This window comes from Pelobates fuscus, chromosome 1, assembly GCF_036172605.1.
Source record: "Pelobates fuscus isolate aPelFus1 chromosome 1, aPelFus1.pri, whole genome shotgun sequence".
NCBI classification, from domain to species: Eukaryota; Metazoa; Chordata; class Amphibia; order Anura; family Pelobatidae; genus Pelobates; species Pelobates fuscus.
In genome coordinates, this window is record NC_086317.1 from 169,009,892 (window position 1) to 169,031,688 (window position 21,797).

Here is a 21,797-nt window from a genome sequence, read left to right on the forward strand (position 1 = left end):
TCACATGTGCTATAGAAAGGAAAACAGAAAATTTGACCTGCTGGTGGGCAAGGATAGGTTTCAAGAACAACGGACCACCATGCATCCTATAGCAGGAAGTGAAAAGTACAACAGGAATCGGAATTCACTTCACTTGCTAGTAAAGCATGCACAATTTCTGATTAATTATGTCAACAACTAATATACATGTTTGTAAGAGAACATGAAGTAAAAACACAAGCTGCTATTATACCCTCAAGAAAAGTGGGAGAACAAAAATGTTGGTTCCATGTGGAAATAAAGTGTAAGGTACAAAGGCAAATGGGATATTAAAATTCTAAAAAAGAAACGTTGACACAAAGAAAAATAAGATAATTCTGCAAATCTCCTGGTATTGCTTCACAATGAATAAAATATATTGCCGGAGACTAACTAAAAAGGAGAGGAAACACCTCGAATGTGATTTTATTAATGAATGTAAATGTATTCACGGTCAGCTTTAAGTGACATTCAGGATGCAAGTGATTTTTTTTTCTTTATTTTGAGCAGTCTTCCAAAGACACATCCATTTTGTGAAGTTTACATCATGTAACAATTCTATGGACTGTGTTAGTTATGTGCAGTTACCGCAAGCACAATCCCAACGTCAGAAGAAAGGAAGTGAAAAGGAAAGTAAGAGTAGGTAGTAGAGTAAAGTGAAATTCTGATAGCAAAAATTGTATTAACGGCAAGAAACAGTCCTGTAAAGATGCAATTTGATTTCTTCTGGCTCAGCTGAGATTCACCAGGAATATGTTTTGATTTAGTGCTATATGAGAGACAGAAAACTACATGGAATAAAAAAATAAAAATAAAAAAAACTAACAATTTGACTGAGTGCAAGGGCTGACTTTATGAACATGTGCACCGTTTAGGATTGCAGGTAATGATGTTAGTCGGAGCCAAAATGAGAAAACCCTAATAATGAAGAACACCCTACAGTTCTGGTATTTCATTGGATAATCAAAATAAATATTTTCTGCCAGGTAATTTCAATTGCGCAGAGTCATTATTGCTACTGGGCTTGTTCTATTCTGCACACATATACAGTAGCCCAAGCTACAAACACTAGAGTTATCAAGGTCTTTCTGGTCACCAGCCAGAGATACAAAGTGGAAAAGTGAAAAAATAGAGGCAATGGACTATCCTTCATATCTTCAGTTGAGATGCTGGGCAATCCATCGTTTTGCTGCCTTTAATATGTGAGCTTGACTGTGTTTTGAATATATACAAATTCTTCAGTGAAGAGTGTCAAGCGGCACAAACTCTGTCTGACAGAAAAACACCAGTGTCTGTCACTCGGAGTCTCAGACTAGGCTGCTGTGAATACTTAGCACAATCCAGTGCCAACCAGTCAAACATTTCTGCATCGAAAGCACAGTATAAAAGTGTATTGCAGAGCTGAGCTAGTGTCTCAGTACAAGGAACGCACAGATAGAATTCCCTTTACCTAGATTGTAAACTCTTAATTTGTAAGAATTTAATTTGATAGTTATTTTCTTACGTTGAATTTAAATTGGCTAAAAAAGATCTTTAAGAGATCTCAGTAGCCAACGGGTAATAAAAAAGAAAATGAAAAGTTTATTCTAAAAATCATTTTAAAAAGTATAGAAAATCCACAGAAAGAACAAAAACAAACGGTACCTGGGCATTTAGATGAACATGATAGTAAAAACAATGTGTCTTCTGGTATTTGTATCCTGTGATTTCTTACTCACAGGCTATAAAGTAGTAATAATGACAGTCTGTAATACACTGAAAGTGTCTATCGTGTGCAAAAATGGAATTTAAACAACTCTATATAGACAACGGGAAACAAGCAGTCTTCCATTGTTCAAATGCAGTCAGTATGCATACGTATAAACAGAAAGGTAGATAAATCTAGTTAAGTTGAATAATAACAGTGTTCTGGACAGAACAGTGAACAATACACTTTAGAACATTCTCTGAAACAAGTAGAACATTCTACAACCCATGCTGCTCATGCAGGGAAAAAAAATGGTTTGTTTGGAACTTCACTTTAGACCAACATGGAACTCCTTCAAAGATCTACAATCGAAGACATGTGAGTTTCGGTACATTATGTAGAAGAGTTGTATGAAAACTTGTTTAAGCATGTCTCCTACAGCAAACTATAACCTCCGCAAGGTGCAAGCAACTTTGTTGTAAAGGTAAGCACTAATCATGCATGAAGCCCCCGTGCATTTTACCTCGCTGTTTCCATACTTTACCTGAAGTGGGTGGAGCTGCAGACCTCGCAGAAGCCAAGAGAAGGGTAAGGGTAAGGGAGAGGAAAAGGAGAGAGAAAGAGAAGGAGACATGAACACACAGACAAGAGGGACAAAGTGACAGAGGCAGACACCAAAAACAGAGCCTAGTCCACAGCAACAAATCCATAACCCCTTGGAACTAATCCCTCTCAAATTTGCCCATGTCCTTGAGGTCAAAACTGCATTTTGATGAAGCCTCAATATTTTTATTTTTTGGGGTTTCTTGGGTTATATCTGAAAATGTCGTAAATTATGTTTTCATTGTGTATTAGTTATTTCATGAAAATATTTAACAAACAATGAACAAAAAAAAGGATATGTAACTAACACATCTCTGGGGCGACTTAAATAGGTAAGATAAGAGCTCTTTAATTAAAATATGTACGACCAGCATAAGCACAGTTTTGATTAAAAGCTTGTGTCAATTATTTTATCTCTAACTTCCACAACTGACATCATCCAGCAATTAAATTAAATTCCATACCTGTATTACCAAAGCAGCTTTTTAACATCTTATAAATTCACAGAATACAGAATTGACAAACAAAAATATGTTTGCCAAATAAATGGAGCATTTTTCCATAAATACATGAAAGTTGTCATAAATCAGTAATTGGCAGAGTTTGATTGCAGTTGCTGGACAGTGCACCAACAATAATGAGTTATCTTTAAAGCTAAAGGAATTTTTTGGTAAATACCAATAAGGCACATATCCATCAGAGAGAATTGCTTAAAAGAATATTGTCTATTAAATATAATATCATAGCAGAATATCCTAGTTTAGTATAAATCAAGCCTTTTGAGTAATAAAGCCATGCCACCTCACACTGTAAAGGTAATTATTTAATGTGTAAATGTCAGGGAGATTAGTACGTGGTATAGTGTCAGTGGGTGCAGTCCCCTTGCAAAAGATTAAGATAGTAAAGGCTCACATAACAGTATCGATCATTTGAATATAACTAGGCTTTAAACTAAATATGCTAATAGTCTATTGATAAATTTATTCCTTTATTTGAGCTAAAATATTCCTCAGCGTGCCTCTTCTGTCAATTTGATTTCCCTTTTCATTGTAGTTCCTTTTTTTCCAGTTCAAATATCTGTCCTGTCCAGGATATCAAAAATGAAGCGCCAAAGGGTGTCTTTTCCCTTTAACAAATTTTTCAGCCACTATCAGAGGCAGATTTTTTGAGACAGGTAGGCAGTTTTCACGTTCTTTTTTTGTTTAAAGGGACACTATAGTCACCCAGACCACTTCAGCTCAATGAAGTGGTATGGGTGCCAGGTCCCTCAGGTTTTAGCCCTTCAGATGCAAACGTAGCAGTTTCAGAGAAACTGCTATGTCTACATTTGGAGTTAAGCCCGGACAGCCACTAGAGGCGCATCTGCGACGCTGGAGGCATATTATGCCTCCATCATGCAGACCGTCCATAGGAAAGCATTGAGAAATGCTTTCCTATGGACACTTTGAATGTGCGCGTGGCACTTGCCGCGCATGCGCATTCGGCTCTGCTGACGTTGGACGGGGGAGCTGACATCAGCAGGGTAGAAGAGGTCACCAGCGGGAGCCCGGCGCTGTATTAAGGCAAGTGGCTGAAGGGGTTTTAACCCCCAGGGAGGGGGACCCTGAAGGTGGGGGCACCTTCAGGGCACTATAGTGTCAGGGAAACCGCTTTGTTTTCCTGACACTATAGTGATCCTTTAATGTATCAAAACAATTCTTCAAATTATGAATGTGCTGTTTTTCCTAGTAATGTTACGCATTGCAAATGTAGTCAATGCTGAAATCAACATGCAATAAATTGTTGAAAAGTAGAAAACTGAGAGGGAATATTAAAACCCCCAAGCGATCAGAATAGGGAATATGGGAAGGCACAGAATAATAAGAGCAGGGTACTAAAGGGGCAAGGATAGATAAAATCAATAAAAAAGGGGGAACAATTTAAAGGGATAGGGCAACATAAATAAAGTACAAATAATGGAATAAGATAAAATTGATGCAATTCATACCTACTACAACTAGTAAGCTGAAAGTCCCCACCCAAAGCTGTAGAATGCAGATAAAAACACAGGAGAAACAATCTCAAGTAACGACCAGGAGTGGGTATAAGTGCATTTAAATGAAAATAAAAATAAAGATAAAAAATAAATAGAAGATAAAAGAAAAACAAGTCCTTAACACCTTAAGGACACATGACGTGTGTGACATGTCATGATTCCCTTTTATTCCAAAAGTTTGGTCCTTAAGGGGTTAATGGAAACTGCAATATAAGGGCAAATCCTTTAAACAGTGGATCTAGGTGACAATGTTCCGTTTTTTATCAATGGATATAGCACTGAAAGGTGATGGCGCATAGGTGACGAGTAAAACACCGATCTTAACTCCGACCTACTACCAGGTCTGACGCTCTGTCATTGCATATGTCACACATTGTAACTTGATACTTGATAACCCCCCCCCCCCCCTCTTTCTTTTTTCTGTCTCCCACCCTGACTTGAAAAACTCAATAAATAAAGAATGTAAAAAAAAAAAAAAATGGATATAGTCCATATATGATGTATAACCAAGTCCAGATAAATATTATGAACTGAAAAATAAATAGATATATATAACAGTCAATGCAATATAATCCAATAATGTATCAGCTAGAAGTGGATTGTTTAGCAAGGCTGCTGCTATAATGGAAGCAGGAAACCGGATATAAATAGCTGAAATCATATAGTATCAAACTGAAATATACCACGGAAATACAATTTGATACATGTAGCAAGTGTGATAAAATAGTTCAAAAGGTAGAAATGATCAGTATCCCATAAATCTACAATGGAAAAAAACAGGGCCAATACACGCTCTGTTTGCACTTTATTGGAGAAGGAATAAAAGCAAAATAAAATCCAATAGACTCACAATATGACTCTATTCCTTATCTATCCCATAAATATATATTTTCTCATCTAACAATATAAGGGGGAAAAACCCCTTCATTAACCTTTAATGAGGACACTCAAGGGTTAAATTCTTAATCTGTTACTAAGATCGCCAGGTTGAAAACACCTGCTGAGCAGACGAGATGCATACCTCTGATAAAGTGATCCCAAGATCACGAAACACGTAAGACTAAAGCTCGGCAGTGGAACGCATGCCAGTGAGCAGAGACCGATTTTCCTAGTGTCACACACCCCAAGCTTCATCCAAAGCCGGCTACTAGGAGGGAGCAGAAGAGAGGGGGGTTGCGGCTGATTTTTTTGTAGAAGATTCCTTCTCCAATAAAGTGTAAACAGAGCGTGTATTGGCCCTGTTTTTTTCCATTGTAGATTTATGGGATACTGATCATTTCTTCCTTTTGAACTATTAAACCACACTTGCTACATTGTATTTCCGTGGTATATTTCAGGTTGATACTATATGATTTCAGCTATTTATATCAGGTTTCCTGCTTCCATTATAGCAGCAGCCTTTCTATACAATCCACTTCTAGCTGATAATTATTGGATTATATTGCATTGACTGTTATTTATTTGCAGTTTCCATTAAGGACTTGTTTTGCTTTTATCTTCTATTTATTTTTCATTTTCATTTAAATGCACTTATACCCACTCCTGGTCGTTAGTTGAGATTTTTTTTCTTCTGTGTTGTTATAGGCAATAAATTGTGTCAGAAAGAAAGATTATTTTGGAGTAATACAGAAAAGGTGACACTTTTTATACCTCCCAGTGTTCCCTAACAAAACATGGATATTGAGGAGAAAAGGGCTGGTTGATAATTGCAGCTGTGCAATTCTTCAACAGTTCAACCCCTTTAACAATATGGGGATAAATAATCAATAACAGACACAGGTGACATAGCTATAGCAGTCAGCACATGTCTCTGCATGGCAGCATCAAACAATTTTAATATTAAATTAGATCTGTCACTTTCGAGGGTCTTTGAATATATTGCAAAGACCCCGGGTGACTACATCTCTGACTAGGATCTGATGTGGTGTAAGGTAAAGGTACTACCTGAAGATGTCCCTACCGCCATCTTCTACTTTCTTTAGCTTCTGGACCTTCACCTGCCAGGAGCCATGTCAGTGTGGTAATCTTGAACTTGGTCAAGAACATAATATTGAGGTCTATGGAGGATTCCCCGAGACTTCAGAAGGAGAGGGACAATGCCTGAATCCCACAGCTGACAGTTGTGATGCATACTGGGAGTGGACATAAGGTGACTGTGTAGCTCCATCTTTTGCCAACCTCGGAGTTGACCTAGACAGAGTAGTACCTACTTTGTCTTACGGTATATTTGGATTGCGTAGTTGTTTCAATGAAATTTCAATGCAGTCAGTGTGAGTATTTCATAAAGATGATATTTTTTGAAAAAGTGACAGAGCTACTTTAACATTGCTGCGTTTTATTGTCATCATCACCAACAGATGTACATTAAAGTCCTCAAATTGGTCAAACACATAACATTATGTAAAAAGGCAATCAATACAACATTTTCACCATAATTGCATGAATGAAAATATAATTAATTAGAAATATTAAGGTTCCATATAGCATTTGTGAGAGTAACTAACACTGTCTCGATTCATAACTTTCTATAATGTGTCCTTCCAGTTTGCCTGGAAGGACACATTATAGGACACAAGCTACTGTGGGAAAGTGACGTCACTGAGAATGGGATGTGATTTACTTTTATTATCCATATCATGGTCACTACTTATCTACTGAGAAACCAGTGTTTACTGATTAATGTCCATTCTCTCTTTAGGCATTTTCCTTTTGTATAACATCATGAAATACTATATGCTGTTTTAAAAGAATTTCTTGGACTCTGACACCACTCCGTGTTAATGTATAAAATCCTTCTGTGCATGTATTTAAAAATTGATACAAAACGGACAGCATTAAGTGGAAACCTTTCCCAGAAAAACGTTTTTTCTGATCAAGGTGTCATGTGCCTTTTTCTTTTTTTTACCTTCGTCCTGCTTGAGGGGAGATTCTGTCGTCACGACCTCACCGGCACCAACCTGTGTCCGCCCACTCAGAAAGAAGCGATATCTGGACACTGAGTCTGTCCTGTGTACGGTATACTTCGTCTGATTTGGTGACAATAATTCTGTCACAGCTTTTGCTGATCTTGATCCGTTAACTGCATGGGGAACGCAAAGTTCTTTAGAATGATGAGATATAAACAGGTGGATTCAAAACCAAGTAAAGAAAACACACACACACACACACATTGGATTTACAGGATGAGATGAGGGCCAATTACACAAGTTTAAGTGAAATAAATTCTTGAGGAGTGGGGAAAGGATAGGGAGGGAATAATGGTAATGCCACTTGGGTAGTGCTAGATACATAATAACTATACTGACAAAACTTGGTATTGAAGACATGCTATACTAAAACCAAGAACACTGCATTGTAATATGAGCTGTACTTACAAGCTTGGTAGCGGAGGTTGAATGCAGTCAGATTTCCATTCGGATGTTCCGGGTGTCCCCATTCAAGAACCACTGTTTCACGGTTTGGCTCATAAACTCTTACGTTTCTTGGTGCACTAGGTACTGCATGAAAATAGAAGTATGATTACATGTCAGAGGACTGAATATGCAAAGAGAAAGAAAAGGCATTAGAACACTGTGTGCCAGAGGTCACACATAGTGTAAACAATAAGTTCAAATAAGCAAACAAAGAGGACACAATATACAATATTGCCCACACCGAGAACGTGATATAGAAAATGTTAGATGGGTAGATCATAATAGGCTTGTAGAAAATATGCTTAGAAAGGAGATGAAGCCAAGAAGATTTAAGTAAAGAAAATTGAGTTTAGTTATTGTAGTTTTATAGGGTTATACTTGAAAACTCATATTCTCTGCTCCTTGACATGGTTCCTGAACAACGCTTTGTATCAAATGTTCCAGTATGAGTGCCCCGTGTCTCCAAAGGAGCACCTACCTCCCTCCGGCATGGTAAATTCCTTAATGTCGCTCTTGGGGCCGTCTCCTCGCCCATTCACTGCTACCAAATGCAGCTTGTAGTTGCTGTACGGGATCAGCTGGGACACAATCCCTCGTACTCGATCCCCAATAAAATTTTGTTGCTGCATCTTGCGGGAGACCCAGTGGCCCCTCAGCAAACTACTTTCTCTCCAGTAATAGGCCTTAAAGACACACAATCCGTTCATTTTACAGTTAGCACTTTTTTCATGTAGCACAAATTCCATGGGTTAATATCCTGTGTTACTGTAATCTGTTTCACATTTATGGCAGTCCACAGATTGCTGGTTAGTTGTGTTCAAGCAGTTACGCAGGGATGTTAACTGGTGCACCATTACATGCTGAAATTTTAGAGGGCCGGCATGCACCATTCTCCTGGTTTTATTTTTATATAATTAATCCTGTGGATATCTAATCCATTAACGTTCAAGGAAAAAAACATTTACTTTTGTGTGAATTCTGTCAATAAAGGTTATCTTTCAAAGATGGATTTAAATAGAGGACATGTTTATAGAGTCCAACTGTCAATACTACCCACTAGGAGGCTAATTTGTATATACTCTATGCAATGGAATTCTATGTAAACACTAGTATGTTGCCTGGAATGCACAGAGGTGCTAAACCATGCTCTGTGGACCTGTATCATTTTGTAATGGATGTCCCTCTTTTCTTCGTCCCAGGATGTCTTTACCAGCTTCTCGCCATACTGATTAGTTGAGGTTTAATGGCCCAAGACCTAAAAGCTGCTTAGAATCCCCTCCAAGGATTACTCAGAAAAAATAAACACTGCTGTGATTGCACCTGTCTGGTTAGACACAGATTCAATACTGATTAGGGGTATCTTAGGTATTGATTAGAAATGGAGTCGTTTTCTTGGCATTTGTTTATCTGTTAGACAATGATTAGCTAGGTTTGCAGCTGGCCATTCTGGATTAGGGATTGATTAGGTATCACAGACAGCGATTAATAGGCAGAGCTTGTTGATCTCACTCTGTATTCCAGGAGCTGTCCTTGTATAGAGGCCGGGGCGACACGTGTCCAAGAGAGGGCGATGGCAGTGCTGTTCATGATTCGCAGCTTAATGTCAGTGGGTGCAGCCTTAGGATCTAAGGACAGAGGAGGCTGTGAGCAGGACTCCATATTTGCTCTCTACATGACGGGACCAAAAAGGCACAAAGTGCTATACCTCCATTTGTTATCTAAAAACAGCCTGGCCATCCCACATTCAAGTTACTGGCTGATACTTTCACCCATAACATCACTCTATCACTGTGTCTCCATTTCTTGTTTTTATCCACTACTAACACCCATTCCAATGTTGTTTGTTTCCACCTCTCTGAAATCCTACACACATCTCTCTTATGCATTCATACCCAATCAGTTTGATCTGCACATTCAAATTCTATTGTAATTCTACTGTACTGTCCCCTTAACAAACAGAGCCACTCACTGCTCTTGTGAATCATATATAGCGCCGCTGACCCAAAAGAAACGCTATTGACTGTCATTTAACCCCTTAAGGACACATGACATGTGTGACATGTCATGATTCCCTTTTATTCCAGAAGTTTGGTCCTTAAGGGGTTAAACTTCATACTACAGGGCCATACTTTATAAATGGGAACCCTGTAGAATAGGTTCCGTTTTTAAAGAACAAAGATTTAATTTTAACTGTATGTGTTAACTACTAGTTAACTACGTGTAGTTATATTTACTAAAGTGAGAATCCAGAGTGAATTAAAAATTTAAGGCCAAAGTAGACAAATTGGAAAAATTCTCCAAGTCGCTTACGCTTCCATTTGAGCTATTTTGGCCTTATATTCTTTATGAATTCTCACTTTATTGAATAACCCCATAAGTGTTGTAGGTCATATCATACAGAGAGCAGAAGTTGTCATAAATCATTTCAGTGAAATTTACTCATGACCATCTAAATCGGTACCTTTATGTAAATACTCAGAGTTTGAAACAAGAACAGACAGGAAATTATGAGTGAACACTAAGACAGACCTTAGAGAATGATACACTGGATGGAATGAAATTCAATATAATAATACATAATTTAAAAAAAAGGTTCATTATGGAAAAAAAGTGATTTTGTAAGGAACACAGTAGAACACAGAATAACATACATACTATATCATCAGGACATCAATCTTATTGAAAAGCATATACGGTAAATGGAATACAATGTATGAAACTATCAAGTATAGGAGAGTTTAGATGGGTTAAATCTTCACATGAAGCAATTACACACATGACAGTGATATTGTTCCAAGATCATTGCTATTAATATATTAATACATCCTTATCCAAGTCATCTGAAAGCAGTATTCTCTTGGGTAACAACGCATACACATCATATTGTAGTGAATTGAAAACTGGTATACAATATTAAGGCAAAAACAGGTGATTTTGAAAACATCTTCAAACTCAGTTATAGTTACAGCTTGGCTTTTTAAGCCTGACCTTAGCAAAACAGTTTTTAATTCACTACAGTTTACTATTTACTGAATACTACTTAATCTATTTATCTAGAACTAGCCCTTGAGATATGATTTCAGTTAATATGAAATTTGTAGGTGTCCAACTTCCAGAGATTATTGACCCCCTTACAATTGATTTCATATAACTTGTTAAAGTTACCCCAAATTGCATTCATGTTCACCTAAATCAGGGGTCTTGGCATGGTACATGAGGTTGCCAAACCCAAATTGATATGGTTCAGTTGGAGAGATCAGAGGATCACTCTAGTTGGCTGGAGTGCAAGAGAGCATGTGAGAGAGCAACAGCTTACCCTCCCTCGTGCTCCAACACATCTTGGAGAGTCAGAGTGTTGCCACATGTTACAATGGCAATGCTCTGCCTTGCTGGAAAAGTTCCACAATAGCATAGAAAGCTGACACCACACTTTCAAACATTATAGGCAGTCCACATAAACACACCAAATACTCCAAGCAGTGTGCATACACACAGACATCAAAGACAGACTCCTCCATCACACATATACACAGCACCAGAGAGCCTCATCACACACACAAATAGTACAATGAACCTTTACACACACTTCCATACAGATCACAGATAGCCCCTATACACCCAAGACCACCGACAACACAACACAATTGGCAGCCAACACACACACACAACACCATAAACAGTCAACATACATACCTATAACACCACAGACAGCCCAACACACATGAAAACTGCACACATACACAACACAAAGGCAGCCCATACACAACCCCACAAATATTCAACACACACAAGAAATGCCAAAAATCACTTTGCAAACACACACAATGCCACCATATATACTCAAATAACACCACAGACATACCACAGCAAACACACAAAACCAACATTACTCACACACATACCAAACCTTACAAAGTAGCTGCCATACCAATATGTATAACACATGCAGTATATTGCAACATACATACAAATTACTCCTTGAAGGAAGTAAAAGGTTGATTACCATTTCAATGAATTTTATCTTTTTTTTTTTATAAATTCTTTATTTTGAAAGATTTTGTTGTTTGGGGTTGGGGTACAGAAAAGAAAACTTGGGGATGCATAATTGGTACCTGTTTCACAGAGCAGGTATGTTTTAACATGACAATTTATCAAGCTTAACAGTTTTACATGTCTGTAACAGTTTGTTTCATACATTATTTGCAGTGGTCGTTCTTGTTGTTCAAAATACAATACAATTGTTTATAGAGTTAGTTTTAGGGCGTTTGTTCATTGGCCCAGTGTTACAGATGTGTTTCGTATCATCTTTTCCTTGTCTAATGGTTGGGGTGGGGTACAAAAAGAAAAGAAGAAGGGGGGGGGATTGGATATCCTAATATTTTGTCCTTTTGTCTTTGCTCTGATGTCGTATCCTCTTACTGATTTGTGGGTCAGGTTTGTCTGGCATCTGGTGTGTGTGTGAGTTTATGGGGGATTAGCTTAGGCAATTCGGTTGTAGCACTTCTCTGTAGTGTCTGTGGGTTTTGGAGGGATTGGGTTGGGGGGTGTGAGTCTGATGTTTGCTTGTCGTTGCGTCTGTGGTGGGTTTTTGTAGCCTTTTGGAAGGTTGTGCGTGTAGTCGTATGTGGTGACGGTTGATCGTGTGTGTGGGTGTTGGTTCTTGTTGGAGTTTCGTTTCGAGGTGTTTTGAGGTGTCATTGTGTGTCCTGTGGGATGGGTCTGTTTGTGTTGATCTCCCCTGGTTAGTGGGAGGGTGTTTGTTGTGTAGTGGTCCTCCTCGTGAGTCCACTTTCTCTTCCTTTCTTATGTGTGGGCTCGGTGTGAGTGCGCCCTTGGTTAATGTCTTTGCGGTTTCGGGTGTAGGTCTTTATCAATTAAGCGCTCTCCGTAGAGGGGTTTTGTGGGTTTTGTGAGTGGTGGGTTGGGTTGTGTTTTGAAGGTGGTGGTGGGTGTGTGTGTTTCGCCAGCGGGTGGGGATTGTTCCCTTCTTATTTCTTATGGCAGGGTTGGGAATTCATAGAACCAGGGGTTCCAGATCTTGTTGTGGTGTTTTGTAGTGTCATGGATTAAAGCGGACATTTCGTCCATTTTTATAGTGTCTTTGATTTTCCGCTTAATTGTGTCCATTGTTGGGGTATCTGGGCTACCCCATTTTTCTGCGATTGCTCTTCTGGTGGCCAGAGCTATTTTGGCGATGAGTTTGTTTTGGGCCCGTGGTGTGTCTGCCAGGGGTTTGGACAGGAGCCATATCCATGGGTCCAGCGGGATGTTAGTGTGCAAGATCTGTGAAACCATAGTAGCAATTTGGTGCCATAGTTGCGCTGTGTGGGGGCATTCCCACCACATGTGAAGGTATGTTCCCTTCTGTCCGCAGCCCTTCCAGCATGAGTCGTTGTCTGACCTGCCCATCTGCTTGAGTCTTAAGGGGGTGAGGTACCACCTCATGAGGGTCTTGTAAGCCTGCTCTTTATGGTTGACGCAAATTGAGATGGTAGCTATAGCTTCCCAAATGTCGGCCCAGTCTGATGGGTCTTCTGCCGGGCCTAAGTCCCTCTCCCAAGCCGACACGTACGTGAGTGCTCCGTCTTTGGTGTGTTGTATTATGTGTGAGTATATCTCTGAGATTTGGCCTTTACGTGCTGGGGTTTGTAGGCATTGTTTTTCAAAGAGTGTCTGCTTTCTGGTCCCTCCCTGAGTTATTGTCGGGGTTTCTAGAAAGCTTTTTATTTGTATGTGGCGAAACATGTCGAAGGTGCGAAAAGGAGTGTTTTGTGGAAGTTCTGCGAATGGAATCGGGCGGCCGTCTTTGTAAAAGTGTTGTAGTCTCGTGAGGTCATTATCTTCGAAGCGGGTAAAGTCTTTGGGCGTCATGCCCGGTGGGAATTGAGTGTTCCGGAGTATGGGGGTTAGCGGGGAAATTTGGGTTGTCAGGCCATGTTTGTGTACGATTTTATCCCATACCTTAATAGTGTTTAGGATTGCGGGTGATGTTTGAGGGAGGGGGGGTCTCGCTGGTTTGGGCAGCCATATATACATTGAGGGGAAATCCCTGCCAAAAATATTGTGTTCCAGGTCGACCCATCTCTTTGCCCCTGGTGGAACGTGCCAGTTCTGTGCTTGTGCCAGCTGTGCAGCCTGATAATAATGAGTGAGGTGCGGGAGGCCCAGACCTCCTTGTTTGTTGGGTACATATAGGGTCTGTCTTTTTATTCTAGCGCGTCTGTTGGCCCATATAAATTTATCGATCTTTGACTGCAGCTGTTTGAAGTCTGTGGGGCGTATTGGGATCGGAAGAGTTTGGAATAGGTATAAAAGTCGCGGTAGGGCGTTCATCTTGACAGACGCCAACCGTCCTAGCCAGGATATCGGCATGTCTTGCCATCTATCTATGTCGCGGGTGATGTTTTGAATTGTAGGTGTGTAGTTCAGGTCATAGCAAAGGGAAAGGTCTGCCGGGATGGTTATACCCAGGTATTTAATGTGATTGAGAGTAAGGTCGAATGGATATATGTTGTGTATAGCTGTTTTAGTGGTGGGGTCTATGTGTATTGGTAGTACCTCCGTTTTGTTAATGTTGAGTTTATATCCCGAGACCTTGGCGTAGGCATGCAGGGCGTCTAAGAGTGGTGGTAGGGATGTGACTGGTTCTGTAATTGTTAGGAGCAGGTCGTCTGCGTACGCCGCCGTTTTGTATTCTTCCCCTCGTATCGTCATTCCTTTTATGTCCCTATGAAGTCTGAGGATTTGTAGGAGTGGTTCTAGGGACAGAGCGAAAAGTACTGGGGAAAGTGGGCATCCCTGGCGAGTACCGTTATGGATTGTGAAGGTTGGAGGGCGTGTGAGTGGGAGGAGGAGGTGTGCTTGTGGTGAGGCATAAAGCACGTGCAGGGCATTCATGAATTTTTGTGGGAGTCCAAATTTTTCTAGTGTGGCGAATAGGAAGGGCCATAGGAGCCTATCAAATGCCTTTTCGGCGTCTAGTGATAGGAAGAGGGTTGGGGTGTGTGTCTTGTGGGCTGACCAGATGAGGTTGTATGTCCGTCTCGTGTTGTCGCTTGCCTGTCGTGTCGGTATGAAGCCCACTTGATCTGGGTTTATTAGTGTGGTTAGGTTGGGGCTTAGGCGGTCTGCTAGAATTTTGGTGAATATTTTAATGTCCACATTTAGGAGTGAGATTGGTCGGTAATGTCCAGGGTCGAGGTTAGTTTTGTTGGGCTTAGGTAGGAGGCATATATTCGCCTGTAGCATGTTATTCGGTAGTTGGTCTCCCTGTAGGATGGTGTTGTATAGTGTGCACAAGTGTGGTATTAGATTGGGTGCGAATGTCTTGTAATATAGCCCAGTGAACCCATCTGGACCTGGGCTTTTGTTGGGCTTTAGCTCTTTTATCGTTCTTGCGAGTTCTTCTGGTGTTATGGGGTTGGCTAGGGTCTGTGCCGCTTCTGTGGCTAGGGAGGGTAGTGGTATTTTGGCTAGGTATTGGTCTATTAGTGTTTTGGTCAGTGTTGGGTGGTGTCGTGTTTCAGGGGTGTGGTCATATAAGGATCTGAAGTATTCTTGAAAGACTCTGGCGATTCTGTCTGGGTCTTCTGTGGTGTCTCCATTTGGTGTTGTTATTTTATGTATTTGTTTATGTTCGTTTCTTTTTTTGAGTCTGCGGGCGAGTAGTGTGTCGGCTTTGTTCGCTTTGTCGTAATATAATTGTTTTGTCCAGAGTATCGCTTTGGCCGAGTCTTTCGCCATGTGTTCTTTTATCTCTGTCTGGCATTTTTTAAATTGTTCGTTGAGTTCTTGTGTTGGGTCTATTTTGTGTTTGGCCTCCAGGGTTCGCAGAGTCTGTAACGTTTGTTCGAGATGGGCTACCTGCTTTTTTTTGTGTATTGACGCTTGGTTAATTAAGGCTCCTCTGATTACGGCTTTGTGTGCCGCCCATAGATTGCCTTCGGAGCTTGCCGTGCCTTTGTTGATTTGGAAGTATTCCGTTATGGCTTTGTCGATTGTTTGTCTGATTTGTGGATTGTGTAGGAGGAGTGGGTTTAGGCGCCACGTCCAGGGTCTCGCCGTTCCGGGTAGGTTGAGCGTTAGCGTTATGTCTGCATGATCAGACCATGTGATGGGGCCTATTGCTGTGTTTTTGATCATGGGTGCTAGTGACGGTGACGCGAGAAAGAGGTCTATGCGGGAGTGTGATTGGTGTGGGTGTGAAAAGAAGGTGTAGTCTAGAGCTGTGGGGTGTTGAGCTCTCCATGTGTCAATGAGGCGTGTGCGTGAAATGAATGCTGAGAGTAGTTTATCTGCGTTCGCTGTTGGTGGTCTATTTTTTCTGCAGGTTTGTGAGCGGCGTCGGTCTACCTTTGGTGATGGGGTAGCGTTGAAGTCGCCACCGATTATGGAGTGGTGAGAGGGAAAGAGGGCTAGGTGAGCCTGTATTGTGTGCCAGAATGCGTTGGTTGGGGCGTTTGGCGCGTATAGGGTGGTAAATGCATAGGATTGCGTGCCTATCTTCCCTGCAACTGTGAGGTATCGGCCTTGAGGGTCCGCTACAGTTTTCTGTATAGAGAGGGGGCAGGATTTTCTTAGTACTATGGCTACCCCGTTATGTTTCTCTTGTGGAGAGCTGGCAAAGTGGTTGACTTTGTAGTGTCGGCTCAGGAGAGGGAACTGTTTGGCTCGAGTGTAGTGCATTTCCTGCAGTAGAAGTACGTCTGCTTTGGTTCTATTTGCCCATCTCATAAGTTGGTGTCTCTTAGAGGGGTTGTTCAGACCTTTACAGTTGATTGATAGGCAGGTCAGAGTGGCTGGCATGCTGGTTGGTGTTGCAATAGACCGTAGCGTGTGGGTTATCTGTCTGCGGGGGGTTGTTTTGGGTTGTGGAGTGTGGGTTGTGGTTGGGGGGGGGTTGGGGTGGGGTGTGGGTGAGAAGCGCTGTTTTTTTGGGGGGTGTTTGTGTGGGGTTAGGAAGGTTGAACCAGTGGGGTGGGTGGGGGAAAGTGTTGGGAGGGGCCTGGTCTTACCAGTCAATCGCCAGGCGTCGAGTGGGCGGTGTTGGTTGGTGTTGTTGGTGTTTGAGTTTTGTGTATGTGGATTTGTTGTTGCCTGTATGTTTTGGAGTGTGTTAAGTGTAGATAGTTGTGTTTGGTTGTTAGAGTTTGTGGGGAGGAGGGTAGTGTGACTGTGTGTCTCTTTCCCCTCTTCCCCGGGCACGAGGTGTCGTCTCCGCGGGTGCAGTGCGTTTATGGCGGGTTGTATGATTGTATGCTGTGTTGGTACCGGGTAGTCTTTCGGGTCGTATGTACGGTAGTGTTCTGGAATTATGCTTTTTGTGTGTGTGTTTTTGTCCTGTCTGGGGTGGGGTCTTTGTTAAGTCAGTGTACGTGTTCTGGGATTTATGGTAGTTGTAAATGTTTGTCGTTATCCTCATGATGGTGGTATTCTTGTGTGGGTGGTCGTGCTATGGCTGTCGGGTGTGTGTGCAGTCGGGTGCGATTTGGTGTGTTCGTAATTGTGGCCTGTAGGTTTTGCTGACTAACCTGTCTGTGTCTATTTTTCGTTGTAAGACCCAGTTTGCATGCTGATGTGCTGTCGTCAGGGTGTCAGGTTTTCATGAAGCAATAGTGTAGCACTGGTAACATATCTTTAACAAAAATAAACATAAACATAAACAACATGTCATTGAAACTTTTAAACATCACATATATAGTAGGTTCTTAGTATCTTAGCATCAGGTGCTCAGGGTAGGTGTTTAGGTCCTGTGTAGATTGTGGCGGGGTGATCAGTCCCTACTGCCCGGTTCCCGGGTTTCCCTTTTTTGTGGGGGTCATCAACCCTTTACAGTTTGGGTGTTTGTCGTGCAGCATCACTTTAGAAATGCATGTTACCCCATAGAAATCTAGTAAGTGGGTGCTTCGCGTCAGGTATCGGGGGTTAGCCCCCTGTTGTTTCGTGGGGTTTTTATGCTGCCCTACGTTTCTCTGGGGTGGAGTCCTTCTCCCCCCGGCACCCCCTGTTATATAGCACCCTGTAGTGTCTTACTTATTGGTATGAGTGTGATCATTATGAGCAGTATTATAGACCTTGGTGTGTAGTGGTCCCACATTGGGGTGTGACAGTATTTCCCTGGGGTGTTGTCCTGCATTTTGCCGGGGTGGTGTCCACCCTTTATCGGCGCCCCTTGCTTTAAGTGTACCAGGTATTGGCAACTGTATTGGTTTGATTGCGTCTGTTGCAATTATTGATCTGAGCATTAATGGATATTAGCCTGGTATTTGGGGTATAGCTATATATTATCTGGTGAGCCATCTAGTGTGTTGTCTGGGTGTTGCCCGCCTCCCTCCGGCCACCATTGCCTTGTGTATATCCTGTGGTGGTACCCATATTGATTCATTGGTGTCGGTTGGAGTTCTTATTGTAAACCTTGTTGGGCAGTATCCCAGGATTGGTGTATAGCATTATCGTACTGGCATGTAACCCCTCTTTTAGTCGGGGTGGTACCATCCTCTCCCCGTTACCCTCCCGCCTTAAGTATACCCTGTGGTGGCAATCTTGCTGGCTCGATTGTGTCAGAAGTGGGTCTAAGCATAAACATAAACATAACCATATGTGAACATTAAACCTTAACCCCCTATTGGGGTATAACAGCGTGTTATGACATTGATACTACCGGTCTTGGAGTTATTAATGGAGTCCTTTTACCCGGTCCTTGGCGTGGGTGCCTGGGCTCAGGTAGAATCAGAATTATATGAAGGAGTCCTATGCGCACCAAGCGCTGTTGTTCAGGTGTCCTTTTGTGGATGATCTTGCGAGGCCGGTGAGGTGTTCTTCTTTGACTGTGTGCGCGCCATGTTTGCGCGGGAATCAGTTCGTCGGTTTCGGCTTTCGTTTGCGGTAATTCGGGTGTCTGTCGTCGGGTAACGTAGTTGTAATCCCAGATGTGTCGCGAAATCCCGCATGTCGGAGACTTGGTGGAGGGTGTAAGTTTGATCCCCTTTTTTTACCGTGATTCGGAAGGGGTGCCCCCACGTGTATCGCCAGCCGGCTTCCAGTAGGGCCGTGGTGAGGGGCTTAAGATCCCGGCGTTTTCTCAGTGTTGACGGGGCCAAGTCCTGGTAAAATTGGAGCTGTTGTCCCTGGTAAGTTGGTGGGTGATCTCTCACTGCTTTCATAAGCTGTTCTTTTACCGGGAAATGTAGCAATTTGACGATGATGTCCCTTGGTGTATTTGAGTTAGGGAATGGGGGCCTCAATGCCCTGTGGGCTCTTTCGATGTAGATGTCTGGCCCCGGGGTGTCTGGTAGTAGGGACTGGAATATGGCTGTGATAGTGGGGAGTATGGCCTCTGGCAGGACAGATTCCGTCAGGCCTCTGATGCGTATGTTTTGCCTGCGAGATCTGTTATTAAGATCCTCCATTCCATCTTCCAGAAATAGGATTCTGTCTTTCAGCATCCCTATGTCTTTGCTGTGATCTAGCACCTGGGTTTGAGTTTCTTTAAGCGCATTTTCTGTGTCGCCGGTGCGTGAGGCCAGTGCCTCTATGTCGCCTTTGAGGCCTGCAATTTGTTTTTCAAGAGCTGCTGTGGTGTAGGCTTTGATGTCTGCCGACGTTTCTTTCAGCATGAGCCGCAGGTCCTCTTTGGTGAGGGGTGTCGAGTGGGTGCTCTCGTGTTCGCTCTCTTCAGAGTCTGAACCGGAGTTTCCCTGGCTCTGGGCCCAAGATGGCTGCCTGTCTTCCTTTGTCCGGAACATCGTGGCCACGGATGGTGTCGAATCCTTTTTCTTTTTTGCTCCCCCCATGAAGGTGAGTGTTGTTGTTGGTTGTGGATAGTTTAGCACCTGTTTAGCACTTTTGTGGAGGCTGATGGATGCGGATTTCGTGCCCGGGGTGAGAGAGCTGAGGGAACACACGTCCTACTCCATTGACAGTTAGGCTCCGCCCCCCGAATTTTATCTTTTTAAAAACATTAATGTTCATAAATACCCCCTCAGTTTATATATTTAAGAAAGTGCACAATAAGAGACATTAAATTATTAAGCAAAAAAAATTAAATAAATAAACTTTAAGAACTTTCTTCTTTGTTTTTCTTTTTTAACAAAAAAAAAAATGAAACATTTGCAAAAACTCTATAACAATATAATAACAACTGCAAATTGTGTATGCTGGAAAATCCTTTAACAAGATGTAAAATCATCTAAGCTAACATGAAATATAAACAACATCCTGATGTACACTTTTAGTTAGCATCCGCTACTCACAGTCCTCCCCTGAGTATCCAATAACAGTGCCTGGTTCTGGCGCCCTGCCATACTCGTTCTCTGCCTGCACTCTTATATCGTACGGCGAATAGACCGGGGTGTTCCACACCACATGCCTGTTAGTCCACACCGTCACATTGCTCCAGGGTTCTCCTGTATTGCGCTGACGCCACTTCACATTGTAACGTAGGTTAGGGCCATATACTTGCGTGGCGTTCAGTGGCTTTGAGAAAAAAAGAGGTGGGTTTTTGAATTGCCCAATTCAAAAAAGATACAGGAACAAAAGATGCAAAAAATGAATCGACTAGTTATTACAACAGAATAAATACTGAAGGAAGAGATTTTTTTAAAAATAAATTCACACTCACTGTCCATGTGATCTCCATGTTGTCTTTGCGAGTTCCTACTCCTCGTACATCACTTGGATTAATTTCTGGGGCTGAAATCAAAGGAAACTCTGAGCTATAAAGAAGGCTAGTCTAGCCTTAGGGATCCAATTCATAAATTAAATATTGCTACGTATTAAATATCCCAAAGTTACAAAGCAGGTTACTTACGAGCACCACTGGTCTGATAACGTTCAGAAGAAGGACTAGGGGTGCTGCTGCCAAGCTCATTCAATGCCAGAACTCGAAATTTGTAGCTGACATACGGAGCGAGATTGAGAACCGCAGAGTTTACATTGCCAGGAACAGAGGCCAGATTATGCCAGGTGCCTGGTTGATGCCGGTCCTCCTCAAACTGCACAATGAAACCTGGTATAAAAGAAAATACTCTATGTATACCTATTCAGTGTAGTTTAATCAACTATTACTCTATATAAAAATTGTGCAGAATATTCCACATGCCAACCAAATGTTAAATGTCTGCTTGTATGCTTGTCAAAGCTCTTGGGGCATGACGAGCCCACTTGTTATATTTTCATGCACGCCAAAAATAAAGAATTAAAAAAAAAAAAAAAAAAAGAAAATACTGATGAATAAAACAAGTGGAGCAAGGATGTAGAAAACTACAGATCGATAGAAAAATAAATCCTAATAATCTCAGAGAAAAGGGCAGGAAAACGAAGCCAAAAGGTGGAAGGTTGGAAAAACGTGACAATTTGCAGATTTAAAATAAGCACGGAAAGAAAAGAAGGACTTGAGATAAAAGAAGGTGAGGGAGAAACAAAAAATAAAAATGACAAGTAGTGTGAGGCAGACTCTAATTACCTGTAATTGGGCTGTTGTTGTCATCACCAGGTGTCCAGGTAAGGCGTATGCTCCTCTCTGCCTCATCCGTTAGTTCCAGGTCCATGGGAGGGTCAGGTTTATCTGTCAGGAATGGATACAACTGTATGCAACTAACTGACTGGCACTTAATGTACATCTAAACCTGGGTACGACCATCTGCATAAAACAGTACCACTGTCTTCAGTTAGCAAGACGCCATATAAGAGCATAGCTTACTGTTTCCATAAAATGCATGACTTTGCAATTTCCTCTACATTGCCTGTAATATACATTATCTAGCTCTCTACGGATTACTCTTTAGATCAGATGTGCAGTTTGCATCATTTAAGAAATAGAATCACTCTTTGCATTCAGCTATCTCATCTGTTTTGTTAACCTTATGTGCAGGCGGAAGTAAAACAATCAATAAAACTGATAATAGCTAAGAACACCTGAAGAAACCAATGCTGAATCAATTTGTGTCCAGATCAAAATAATTGGACTTTTCTTTCTTCTTCAAACCTGGTAACATTATAACATACATCTTCATGCCATTGGCCGGATTTGTCAACTGCCTGT

At 41.6% G+C, this 21,797-nt stretch overlaps 1 protein-coding gene across 9 annotated transcripts in view; it reads right to left on the minus strand.

Moving 5' to 3' along the window:
• Nucleotides 1-21,797, minus strand: part of NFASC (neurofascin) — a 139,016-nt gene that overhangs the window by 17,298 nt on the left and 99,921 nt on the right. For 3 of the 9 annotated variants that reach the window (XM_063452252.1, XM_063452225.1, XM_063452217.1), the window contains 6 exons: nucleotides 21,219-21,320; nucleotides 20,565-20,762; nucleotides 20,376-20,446; nucleotides 20,008-20,230; nucleotides 7,718-7,840; nucleotides 7,249-7,422 (listed from right to left, as the gene is read on the minus strand). In XM_063452252.1, the coding sequence (XP_063308322.1) occupies nucleotides 7,249-7,422; nucleotides 7,718-7,840; nucleotides 20,008-20,230; nucleotides 20,376-20,446; nucleotides 20,565-20,762; nucleotides 21,219-21,320 (891 nt within the window). Of the gene's footprint in view, nucleotides 1-1,585; nucleotides 2,068-2,249; nucleotides 2,265-7,248; nucleotides 7,423-7,717; nucleotides 7,841-8,234; nucleotides 8,440-9,265; nucleotides 9,382-20,007; nucleotides 20,231-20,375; nucleotides 20,447-20,564; nucleotides 20,763-21,218; nucleotides 21,321-21,797 lie in introns of those variants that run through there. The other 6 variants (XM_063452209.1, XM_063452198.1, XM_063452242.1 and 3 more) reach the window with 4 other exon arrangements.